The sequence below is a fragment of the Protopterus annectens genome, chromosome 6.part0 (assembly GCF_019279795.1).
Source record: "Protopterus annectens isolate FY-2018-M chromosome 6.part0, PAN1.0, whole genome shotgun sequence".
In the NCBI taxonomy this organism is placed as follows: Eukaryota; Metazoa; Chordata; order Ceratodontiformes; family Protopteridae; genus Protopterus; species Protopterus annectens.
This window is the reverse complement of record NC_056737.1, coordinates 974,708,924-974,722,356: the sequence shown is the minus strand read 5'-3', so window position 1 is coordinate 974,722,356 and position 13,433 is coordinate 974,708,924. Positions and strand designations below refer to the sequence as shown.

General features: G+C 44.4%; 1 protein-coding gene across 6 annotated transcripts in view; it reads right to left on the bottom strand.

The window, feature by feature from the left end:
* Positions 1-13,433, bottom strand: part of SYNE3 (spectrin repeat containing nuclear envelope family member 3) — a 1,238,698-nt gene that overhangs the window by 208,197 nt on the left and 1,017,068 nt on the right. For all 6 annotated transcript variants that reach the window (XM_044074612.1, XM_044074615.1, XM_044074616.1 and 3 more), the window contains one exon: positions 1,206-1,244. In XM_044074612.1, coding sequence (XP_043930547.1) covers positions 1,206-1,244 — 39 coding nt within the window. The remainder of the gene's footprint in view (positions 1-1,205; positions 1,245-13,433) is intronic.

The window sequence follows — 13,433 nt, the reverse complement described above, 5'->3', positions numbered from 1 at the left end:
TCTGATAAGGCTGGAGTAGAATGGGTCAATACGTTCCATGGCTTCCAAGACTATGCCTTTTGTTATTAATTGCACTGGGTAGAAGGATTTCCTCATGATGGTTGGCACGTGATGGTCAAAAGAGAGCTTGCCATCCATGAATGCACTTAGAGCTTTTATAACAGCTTTTATTTTGGTGGTAGTGGTGGGGGTATGATTTATGAGGTAAATACTGGAGGGTTTTCTTTCATCCCTGAGAGAGCAACACTGTATTTCTTTGCACTGAGTGTAAAATGCATGATCATGGCAACAGAAGTCTGTATATTTTAAATCCTGTTAGAGGATATGGATGTCATCTATTGTTATTTCCTTTAATCCTTCTGATAAAGTAACTTTCATAGTCCGATACTGACCATTTGATAAGAGCAGTAAGTGCTTTTCTACTCAATTTCAGAGTGGATTGAGAAACAAGACACGGGTATACACAACCTGGAAATGACACAGTATCTTTCTCATGGTCATCTATCCCTCCAAGGACATATTATTTCAGACAGACTAAGGTGTCACAGCATTCTGCCACTGGTTTCTGTGTCAATGATGATTCTTAGTAAATGAAGAAGGGTAATGGCCATTTGTGTTAGATATGGTCAACCTGAAACATGCATGCAGTTTAATGCAGATTTTTTTTTTTTATTGACTAGGCCTGCTCAGTATCCATCCATCCACAACCCTTTTTCCCATTTTTTGCACATGAGGTCAGAGTGTCACTTCAACAGTGCTAATCATATAGAGACAAGGTTTACACTGCTGGGTGGGTAGCCCTGCCACAGTAGTTCTTCCACACACTTGCATGTACACTCACAGCATACAATCCACCTACTGCATGTCTTTGGAATGTGGGAAGAAACCAGAGCAAACACACATCAACACAGAGAGAACATGCAGACTCCACACAGAAGGCACCACAGCCAAGAATCAAACCAGGGAACCTCTTGCTGGGAGACAACACCACTATCTGATGTGCCACTTTGCCATCTAAGTGGCCATTCAAAACTTAATTCAAATATGCAAATGGATCATTCATTGAAGGTAGACTGCATTAAAAAAGATTCCTATAGATACATTCATTTATCCTGACATATTTAACATAAATTCAAACGAGTCTGAAAAACTGGGGAAAATTAGCTATTTTAATACTGGCCTTCTAAAGTTGCATGTGTGCTTACCTTTCTAACTTCAGGAAGCTCATCAAGAGGCTGGGAAGTCTGTAGAAAAATATGAAAACAGTTAAACCAGTGGAGGTATTTCAGATTATTTTTATGTACTTAATATATGTATGTCTATATAGATGCATTTATGTTTATTTATGTTCAATCTAAACACAGCTAAAGGACAGTCCCACCATCATGCCAGTCTAATTTGTTTTTAATGTGAACAACAAAAAGAAGACAGTCAAAAATGTCCTTAGGGGTAGCCATAGTATATCTTGTTTGGTTTTGCAGAGTGCAAATGACTACAACTAGATAGAATGGGACCCTCTCCTAGTCATTCCTGAAGTTAGGAACCTTCGTTGGTGTGAAGTCTTGTGAATCTGCCAGTTTATTTCCATGACATTCCCCCGGATTCACGAAGACTTAATAAGTTTTACTCGGAGGCTGCAGTTGAACAGTATGACGTCAGCGTGCCATGAATATGCATGAGGTCATACACGGACCGTGTAAGAAAGCAGGGGGCGTGTCCGACTGCCGAGCAGTCTAAATGTCCATGCCCCTGCAAGTGTTTGAAAAGTAAAAGCAAATACACAAGAGCGAGTCCGCTCAAATGTCCCTGCACCCAACACCACACTCCCTGGTATTGTAAACCCCCATCACAGTTATAAAAAGCAAAACATTAAATTTATTTTTATAAATTTCCAAAATAGCTGCCCGTTAGCAATTCTGACATGGAAGAGCATAAGAAAGAATGTTTATGCAAATCACACCAAATAGCAATAGCGTAATGGTAGAGCGTTCGCACAAAGAAGAGGCATTCATATTAGTCGTATTTATTTTTAAAGCAGCATATGAAATAATACCAGACAAATATGTTTAAACAGTACTAAAACACAGTGAAATGGCCAATGTATCAGTGAACAAAATAAATATTTTAAATGATCCTGATATATAATTGCCTGCAGTTAAGCAGCACTTTACCCAGCGCAATAGAGTTGCCTATAGTTTAATAACGCTTAACCCAGCGCAATAGAGGTGCCCATAGCGAAATAGCACGTTAGCCAGCGCAATGTGTTTGTGCGGACGTGTGCGCCGTGCCAACCAGGGCACCATAGGGCATGGAGGAGCAACGTAGAGCAAAGTTGCTTAAACACAGCCACACCCCCTAGCTTGTCTGGACAGTATGAAAATAAAATGATTGATAAGGTTCGAACCCAGGACTCTATGCATCAGAAGCAAAGTACAGAACCACTAAGCCATGACAACTTAGGAAAAACAGCCACTGTTAACATATATGTACTTACTAATGGTAGTTTAACCATTACTAAGCAGGTCTGCAGTCAGCCGAGAATTTTAAAAAACGGCCAATCACAAAAAAGTGCGGGAAATGCGGCATATTTAAGCCCCATATGTGGGAATACACACCATAACTGATTGTAGCTCACATCTGCAGTTAGAATGGCTGGCGTCGGAGAGGAAACACGCTTCCAAGTGCAATGCTGGGGCATCGAGGAGTCGAAATACATGGTTTGGCTCCTAGTCCACCATCATGAGTCAAGACTCCTGCAGGGCCAGTTCCAAGGGACTGAGTACAAGGCAGAGGCTTGGAACTGGTTAGCTCATGACCTCAACAGTGCCACAGGTGTTCGTCGGACTGGTGAGCAGGTCCATCACCACCATGCAGACCTGAAGAGGCAGAAGCAGGACCGCCTGAACCAATGGATACAGGAGGCCCGTGGGATGCGGGATGCCCCACAACTGAGTATGTAGCCATGGAATGCAGTATGTAAGAATTGATAACTGAGTATGTATAATGGATAGGTATGTCTCAATATCCCTTAATTTACTTTACAGCTGCAGGTGACCGTGCTGCGAATCAGCAAGCCTATGCTGGTAGGCTGCTAAGGCTGCACCACCACGCAGGTTAGTGATTATTCTGCATGTATTGTTATATAAAATATGGGAGAGAGCATGAATGAAAGTGTTGTAATCCAATAATACAGTCATAAAATTGCCTGAATAAGTCCTGTATGCATGTACTGTCAGATAAAAACGTCAGAGAGGCAGAAAAAGAGTGTAGTAAACCATTAAGAAAGGTAACATATGCCTGGAATAATATCTTTGCAGGCATTGTCATATAAAATAAGTGAGTGAGCCTGAAAAAAGAGTGTTCTAACCTATTAATAAAGGTATAATATGTCTTGAACATGTCTGCCATATGCACCGTTAAAACAAATAAAGGAGTGAGCCTGTGGAAAAGTGTGTAATGTCATTAATAAAGGTCTAAAACCCGGAGTGTGTCTGTGTCACAAAGTTTGAAATGTTGTTGTACCCTTGCATTATACAAATAGTACTGTTTGAAAAAGTGCTGGCAACCCAGAGTTGTGCAGTCCCATATAAAGTGGGTGATAGAAGTGCTAGTAGCTGTGAAGCATATATACAGTCCGCAACAGTCAGTTACTAGTTGGCATGCATAAGTAAATCTGGCACACATGTAGCATGTTATTCTTTCCCCAGAAATGTGAGTATGTGTCAAGAAATGCAGGGTTCTGTACAAATCGAAGTGAAAATGTCATATGAAAACATCCCAGATATGTAGATAAAGAAATAGAAATGCAATCAAGAAATATGTAGCAGTAACATCTGCATCCTGGACAGTTAGTATGTCAGATATAGGTCAGGTATATAATGAACTAGCCAAACCCATTACACAACCTAATGCATGTTGCCAAGTATAATAATACATGTAGGGGATATACACCTGCAGTCAACAGGAATGTAGTGTAGACTAAAAGGTAATTATAAGATGTTAACCGAGGTTTTTTTCTACACCCTACTGTATGTGCATAAACCATGCAATTCCACACCTCAATGGGTATGTGTAATCTTAAATATTTGTTGGGACATATGTCCTATTATTCTATAAATATTTGCATTCACGCTGATGCATGTGCCCTGTTTAAACACCACATTCATGGTGGCCTGTTGCTACCAAACATCCCTGCATGCTGTTGGAATATCCACTGTGGTTCAATATATGCATGTGTTATGTTTGCTGTTCAACTGTTGGAACCTTGGTGTGTTGGGTTAATGGGAATATTACTGCATGCTATTACAACTAATCTGGAATGCTGTTGTTTATGCTGTAATTAAACACACCTAATCACAGAACGTATGGGAAGGCCGGTCCCAGCGGACCCACCTGTCCCTACTCAGCTGACGAGTGCACCTGGCACCAGCAGGTCCGGTGCCCAGCCCGGGCTCCCCTCCTCCGTTGGTCCTGTGCCACCTTCAGGTGGAAGCGCTGCAGGGGATGGGGCTCGTCCCCTCCCGTGCAAGTATGGGCGGAGAAGGGCCACCTATCACCCTTCAAAGGGTCTGGGTTGTGGTGCGTAGGGAGATCCAGTGTTCAGTCTCTGATCCCCTATGCCAGCTCGAGGCGAGAGTGGCGCATTTCATGGGTGAGCCTGCCCATCCTACGCAGCCCCCAGCACAGCCACCCTCGGGGCTGTGAAGGTGCAGTGGTGACTGCCCATGGGTGGGGATCTCAGTTCCACTGTTACCATCTGTGGGCTTATGGGCTTGCGATTTCCAAACATCCAACCCCGTCAATTGTGTTCACCCACCCACCCCATGTGTCATACACCGCCCCTGTATGCGTCTTGTCTGTCTTGTCTGTTTACCACCCCAACCTACCTCCCCGGATATACCTACTTCCTCTACCTCACTTCCCACTCTCACCTGAAAAAAAAAAAAGGGCAATCTGTACCCACAAAAAAATCATGCCCCATACATAGCTGCCCATTTCGCACACATGTCCATTGGACATGTAAACTGATAATTAGAATTGGCAGTACAACATACTTTGTTGTCCTTACCTCTCTCCCAGAGGTGGAAGGTTTCAAATATCACTCCAAATGTATTGCATATGCACAGCTGTTGCTGGTAAAGAAATGGGCAGTTATAGACCTTCCCTACACCTGTCCTGCACATCCCGAGCTTGTTTACCTACTGTATGTCCCTCTTTGTGCCCCCTTTTTCACCACTTTCCTATCTCCCCATTTTCTTTTCTTTCAAGGAAATTAGCGTGGGGGTTAGCGGGAGTAAGCACTTTTAAGCAGTAGTAAGCAGGTTTAAGTGAGTGTGCCCATGTGTGCGCTTAGCTAAGCGTCGCGCAAACCCGCTTACAACTGCTTAAAAGTGCCATAATCACTCTATAGCAGGGCCCTTGTTCTGCTGAGCAGCAAAAGAAAAAACCTCTGCTAGTCTCAAACCCCAGACCATGGACACAACAGACTGCATGAATTACCATTAAGCCACAGCAGATATACAAATAACTTGGTTCTGAAATAAATATATCATGCATTACAATGAGGGAATGTAAATGGAAATTAGGAATGGTATAACACAAATCCTGTTCTGTGAGTCTTTACCAGCAGTTGTTGTGGAACTGCATGACATGACTGTGAAAGGAGAACCAGCCATCCTAGCAGGGAATAATGTTACAGTAGCACCTTACAAACACCGCACAGTATCAGACCAGGATAAATACTGGCAAAGTTGAATAGGGCAGAAGCCAGACTCCCCAACTGTGACTGCTTTACAGGGATGTCCCTGATTTGTAAATCAATGTTAGCTGTGCCCCAGTGAATCACTCTGAAAAGTACTCACTGTAGGCAGACAAGTGTGGAATCACACATAGTGAATAATGTCAATAGGTGAGAGTAGACACTGCTTGCACGTCAGAAAAGGTGTACTTATACATATGCTCTGATTCCCAAGAAAGGCTCAACTGCAATATGTCAGTAATATATTGCAGGTGTATCTCATTTATATGTACCTTTCACTGAGGCCATTCACATATATACCTGAGAGTATCTGAGGCCTGGCAGAGGCAGAAACACACAGGCATATCAGCATTACTGCTGTTGCGCACTCTGCAAATAGCTTTGGAAGGAGTTCCACAGCATGCCCTTATGTAGGAGTACAACACAGAAATATCACAGGATGGAGCCATGTACTGCTAGCAAACAACTGTGACAATGCAAATGTGCCACTGCTGAAAAGACTGGTGTGGTGCACAGACAAGTATAATAGGCTAACCTCTGCCTACCATCTGGATATGTCCACAGGCGTGAGCTACACAGACAGACTACTTGCCTTGATAGACTAACAGGTACACAGCAACCCTGTATGTTCAGTAAGATAAACCTCACATGATAATAAAAATGCTCTTTGCAGTTCTGCACCCCTGCCCAAAGGTACAACACACCTGTGTATTCAGGCAAAACCAGGGTGTAGGTAGGCATACTCAGTACTGAACTATGTCCAGTTGTGTTGAGCAGCCTGTGCTAATGTCAACACAAACAAACCACACATTGTTGAGAAGTGAGTAACATAATAATTACAGTATAGCAGTTCACAAACACTGCATGTGCCACAGGAATACAGTGCAATAACCACATTTGTATGGCAGTTAAATTGTGTAAGTCAGAAATAAAGTACATACTCCCATGTATCCTGTGTTAGCATTTGGAGGGGTGAGTACATGTCTACACTGAGAAGTGTGTACTGGAAGCAGCAACATTCAGGTTTGAGTACAAAATGCATATAACTAGCTACAACCCTAGCTTCAGATAAGAGACATATACCAACCTTCTGACTGACACAACGGTGTCCAGAGCAAACAAGCATGGGCCCCACCTTGGAAAGCTGAAAGGGTTATGCCTACCCAACCTACCATTTTATAGCAGTGGGCTGCAATCACAGTGAGTAATGCAATCACCACACAGCAGGCTGCATGCAATTACTGAATGGTGGGCAGCAATCGGTGCAGAGGCTGTCACATGCACAAGTGCAGATACCTAGAAAAGCAGGCTGTACCTGCAGTCCACACATGCAATTCTATCATTGCAGGTGCTGAGAGATAGAGAGTGAGGGATAGAGAGACACGGACACAGACACAGACAGAGACAGAGACACAAAAGAGAGAGGAACTGGGACATAAACCGAAATAGAGGGGGAAAACCCAAAACAAACAACCAAAATAAATAAATAAATAAATAAATAAAAACCTACAAAACTGTAACACATGGAGCAGGGAAATACAAAGCTAAGGTATGTAACTCACATGTATGTGTTGGCATGTAGTAGATGTTCCTGAAGAGTACTCGACACACTGCAAATCATCCATGTGTGGCAGCAGTACGTATCTATCTGCATCTGCACATGTGCATAGGGCAAGGGACATACTGCAACTGTTAGTGAAGGGTGGACAGATACCTGTCATTGAAGGTTGATATGTGCATATATCTATGTAGGTCATAGTGTGTGGCCTAGAAAACAGCATGCAGTGCTGATATATGTCATGTGCTGGTTAAATGCTGTGGGACTGATTTGTCAGATCTGCTGTGTTACAGCCAGTGAGGCCTGCTAATGCTACATGGCTGAGGACACCCACATGCATTCTGCATAATACTATGCAATATAATCACATAACTGTACATCCCACAACTGTCGCATAAGTGATATCCCCACCATGAAAGGTGGACTGTACATGTGCCTATATGTACATCCAAGTGTACAGCAATGGATGTGTACATGTATGTGTATAGATATGCATATATATAATATATATATATATATATATATATATATATATATATATATATATATATATATATATATATATATATATATATATATATCCATATAGAGAGAGAGACAGAGAGACACGGGGTCATATGTACTGCAACAGGTGTGTGGTGACCAAGGCATGGACTGTAGACACTGATACTGCAGTGCCATTCCTCCTTTCCAAAACACTGTACCCATTAACTACCACATAGGTAAAGGCCTACCTAACAGTGAAGGTGTGATAAGGGAACATGGGACACAGGTGGACAGTAGCCTCCGCTTTGATGAAGACAGTGCCACACTACACCTGTAATCAGTCTGTGTGGTACATGTCATGACAACAGGTGTATCATCTATAGAAATATAGGGCAGTGTTCCCCTCTACTCATCACAATGCCCTGTGTGGTATGTACCTCACATGACAACTACACCAGGTGAAAAGGCCACAGACATACCTCCCAAAGGGTAATACTGGCCGCAAACAGATGCCCTATGCAGACTGACTCACAAAACCACATCTACACTGTATTGCATACTGGCCACACAGAGGTGACCTCTGCCGGACATACAGAAGTATTCCACACCCACAGCTGAGTGACAACTACCATGGCAACATATCACAATCCCTCCGGGATACATGCTCTAGGGCCCTAAACCTTGTCAGCTCACTAAACAGCACATGCTGGAGGGATAGGTTCCCATCTCAGAGATATGCCATACACTGGAATGGACCACCTAGCAATAGCAAACAAGGCTCCTCATTAGCAGTTGTCATAAATACCCCTGATTGTGTGGGAGATTGGTAATACACCCCAGGAAACACCTCTGTGGTTCTGGTTGGCAGGGGCAAGTGAAATCAAAGTACATGTGTGTCAAGGGCCAAGGTAGCATATGGCTAGGCTGCCTTAGGGCCAACAGCAAATTACCTACCTATGACACTATGCACTCACACATGTACTCAATGCAATACCTGCTATGTGAGGTTGAATAAGTGTAATGCTGCATGTGTGCAAGGTCTGTAAAGGTGTGATAGCTTAGTGTGAAGTTGTATCTGACATGGAAGTGTCTATCCTAGCTGTGAGGAAAGCAAATGATGTGTAATGTACTGTTAGGCAGACATAGTAGTACGGCATATGATGTGACGTAGTTCCTTGTTGACGAATGTGGTGTCTCATTGTAGGCTAAAGCAATACATGTATGCTTAGTGAGAGGTACTGCTGGTGAATCCAACTCCCATATGAACTGTAGTACTACCTGAAGCTGTAGGCCTAAACAGCGCAGTATGGTGTGTTCACATTGCTTGGAAACACTGTCATGTGTGTTTCCTGTAGTCTGCACAGAGGACAAAACTCAGGCATAAGGGTGTGTAAGTAGTGGCACACAGTACTGTATGGTACACAGGTAATGCTCATCTGTGTTGGCATACAGTGGTGTGTTGTATGTTTGTCTGATGTGTGTGTAATTATGCCTATACAATGGCTGCAATCATATGTGTGTTACAGGGTATATGTGTATCCAGCAACATATATACTCTGTTACAGCACTATGCCACCTATAGTAACAACTGTACACATCTGTTAGGCAGGGCTATGGCATCAATGACTAGGGTGGTTGACTGGTACTACTGTACCTGTACTTTACATCCATTGCAATGGATGACATCTCTGTTCGTGCATTGGTGTGATATACACCCCTGTCTTGAGGTTGTGCAATGTGTCACAAACAGTGTGTCGGGTACTGTTGTATAGTGGTGTGATATATAGAGTGTGCCAGGCACTGTTAGTTAGTTGTGGCCTGAGAACCAATAAGTGGAATTGAACATGTGTAACCTCTGACAGACAATAGGATGGTATATATATTTCAGTAAAGTGATATCTGTGGTTAAAGGTGTAAAGTGTGCCACAGGACTCGCTCACACATATTGTTCATATCTTTTTCAGCCAGATGGCCCACCAACGCACTCCATCATACACAGTGAATGAGGAAGAGGTGATACCGCAAAGCCTATTGCAGCAGTACACGATGCTGTTCTCCAGAAGCAGCCAGCACCAGCAGGAGCGGACTGCACTGTGGCAGGAACTTGTTCATCGGGTAAATGACATAGGCATGCATAACTGGACATATGAGCAGGTACGCCATCACTGCAGTGATTTAATTAGACATGTCCGGTGGCGTGTGTCTGATATCCAAAGACAACAGCTTGCCACAGGTGGTGGGGTGGCCATTCATCCCCCCTCACCAGAGTGGAGGAGCTGCTCCTAAGCATGGTGGCTCCTGGACAACAGCAACATCAACCTCTGACATGTGTTGTCATGGAGGCCGGAGCCACCCAGCACGTCCACCTGGAGCAAGCACATAACATGCCCTATCTGTCGATGACATTTAACTGTATTGTTAGATTATGTCTACATGAGATGTGTACTGTGTGTTTAGCAGTTCTGCTGCCTAGTGTTGTGCAATACTGATATTTCGAATACTATCTCTACACCTGTGACTGCTGACTGTTGTTATACTGCAGTTTAGAATACTCACTGTAGCAATGCCACAGTTGTGGGCACTGACAACCTCTCTCATATTCTCGTAGGTCCCTCTGGTGTGACAGCAGGGCAGCCGATCCATGCTGGTGAGTGTGTTATAACTGCAATGTTGGTAATGAAATATGTATGTCATAGGTGAGGTGTAGGCCATGTACACGTAACACACCTACGCATAATGCATGCCGTGCATGTTTGCTACAAGATGTTGCACAGCTCAGTAATGTCAGGAGCTGCCTCACTGACATGCAATACACAGAGCATAAGACACAGTTGTGGCAACCCCGTACTGCACATTGGATAGGCATAGTTGCAACACCTGTACACAACATAACATGTTTATCATACGCAGTACACAAAGACATGCTATATATGGCATAACCACACACCCGCTGTAAGGTCACACTTCAGTATCCCACATGTCATCCACACACACAAGATGTACCTCAGGGGTACAGGCCTATCATGGGGCTGTGCAACACTCTTCAACACATAACACAGTCATGTTAGGCAATGCTCCCTATTGGGCACCTCATGCACCCATGTACAAAGTGGCTGTGTAATAGTGAACGTAGCCACGGCACTGCAGTTCAGGTACAGCATGCTAGGCGGTGGTCTGTCACACAGTAGTAGCCGTGAGTGACCACAAGATGCATGATGATGATGATGATGATGGCACATGGTACTACACCCCATCCAGTTACAGTGACCACAGTACTACACATAGCGGTCTTTGCTTTGCACCTCATTGTTGTGTGTGTGCAAACATATGCACCTATACACAATATGCATAGCATGTTGTGCGTGCTTGCATATGCCAGTATACACAATATGCACAGCTGTCACCATCTGTACAGTCAAATATATGTCCTGAAATGCTATTGGGTGTATAGGTTACATGACACACGTTGGGTATGTGTGGTGTTTAATGTTGCAGTCGTGTAGCATGCCATGTCATGGCGGGCACCGACATATCTGCAATATGTCCCACACTCACGATAACCACTGCACAATGGCCATGTCGAGCATTGGGATTCCTTCACGTCTACATGCACCACTCATCCCATGTCTGTACATTGCATGCATTTGCTACACCTGTGCCCAGTATTATTTGCTATGGACACAGACACTGTAATCAGACATGGCAATCTATGTATCACACAGATAACACATGCAGCCATGGTATGTATACCATTGAGTGATGGTGCACAGGACATTGCAGAGCAGATACTTGCACAGCAATGTTGTGTCCATGTACACATTGTGTTCCAGGGTGTAGACAATCACTGAACAACTACACACATGCATCACAGCCATGTATAATGTCATTAAATAGGGCTGTCTACACTTGCACTGCATGGTCTTGAGCAACACATATTCTGCATGCTGACACGTGTGAGGTGACTGTTTGCCTTGTGATACTGTCACCCACCTTCACCCACTATTGTGTATGTGTTGGATTGCTGGTGTGTGTGTGTGTGTGTGTGTGTGTGTGTGTGCTGTGGTGAGCAGTGTATTTGTGTTCATGTGTGCATGTGTTCATGTGTGCATGTGTGCATGTGTTTATGTGTGCATGTGTTCATGTGTGCATATATTCATGTATCTATGTGTGCATGTGTGCATGTGTTCATGTCTGCATGTGTGCATGTCTTCATGTGTGCATGTGTGCTAACATCATGTACAGATTGTGAAGTGTGTTTCCTGTCTTCCTTCCACAGGTGCTGAGTTAGGGGTGTCTGAATGCAGCAGGGAACCTGATGTCACTGCCACTAATAGTGGAGATGAGAAGACATGTATTGAGGCACAGGAAGGTCTGACAGGGTCTGTCGTTGGTACACCAATTGACAGTACACAGTGTTCAACCCCATCTATGCGCACAGTCATACTGCCAATACATCCCTCATCACCAATGGCCTTAGCTGAGGGACAGCATACAGTTGGCATTGACCAGGAGAGTGTGGTACTCATGGCACATGCATCTCCTTACAGCAGCCATAGCCGGATTACTGGAACGGTACCACATAGGCGGATGTCCAGGAGTTCTCTGGCAGACGTTCCCCCAGAGGTATTACAACCTCCAGTATATTCCGGGCTGTAATGCAGGCACAGGCACGTATGGAACGGTACACCCGACAGGGACTAAGGGTGCAGAGGGCTCATTACACTGCTATCAATGACAGCATCCGTGACCTTGTTGGTGCCATCCGGAATTACACCGAGGTCATTGATAGCCATTGGAGGGAGACATTAGATGTCCTCCACAATGTGTTAGCCATGAGCCAGGACCGTGCGGGATGGATGCGAAGCAGAAGCGGACGCATGCCAGCAACAGCATCAGCTGGCAGTCGTCGCGGATGGACCACGGATCACAGCTGCTTCCGTAGTGGCTGATGTTGGACTGGCCTGTCCATTGACCATCCTACTAGACCACGTGCACATGGCACTGGCCAGTCCCAGCAGGGACATGGGTCCAGTTGTCATACCTCTGCCTCTGATGATAGTACCCAGTCAGGCTTGGTACCCGATACTGCCCGTAGCACCCCTGCCAGGCACAGATACCATGTCCGTGGCCAGAGACAGTAATCTGTACAGCCTAGAAGGTACAGTCTGTGGCTTTCCCACAACAGCCCGTATATGGCAGCCACATGGTGGAGTTGTGTGCATGCAGACATACACACATTAACCAAACATCTAGGGCTCACACATACACACACACATTACATCAACATTGGCCCATGCTGTACTGTTGTCCCTCACACACACACACACACACACACACACACACACACACACACACACACACACACACACACACACACACCCACACACACACACACAGACATGTTGATTGGATGGGTCAATGCACACACCCTGTGCATATGATGACACCTGTGCCACCTCCTGTCATCTGTAACATTGATGCAGGAATAGGCTAACATGATTCTGATGCACAGGTTGACATTATAGCAGTGTAGCAATAGTAGCAAGTTGCCAACAGGAAAGTGTAATGATATCCTTGTAGGTATATCTGAGCAGGCATTATACATCACAGCTCTGATAGTCATTGTAGCAT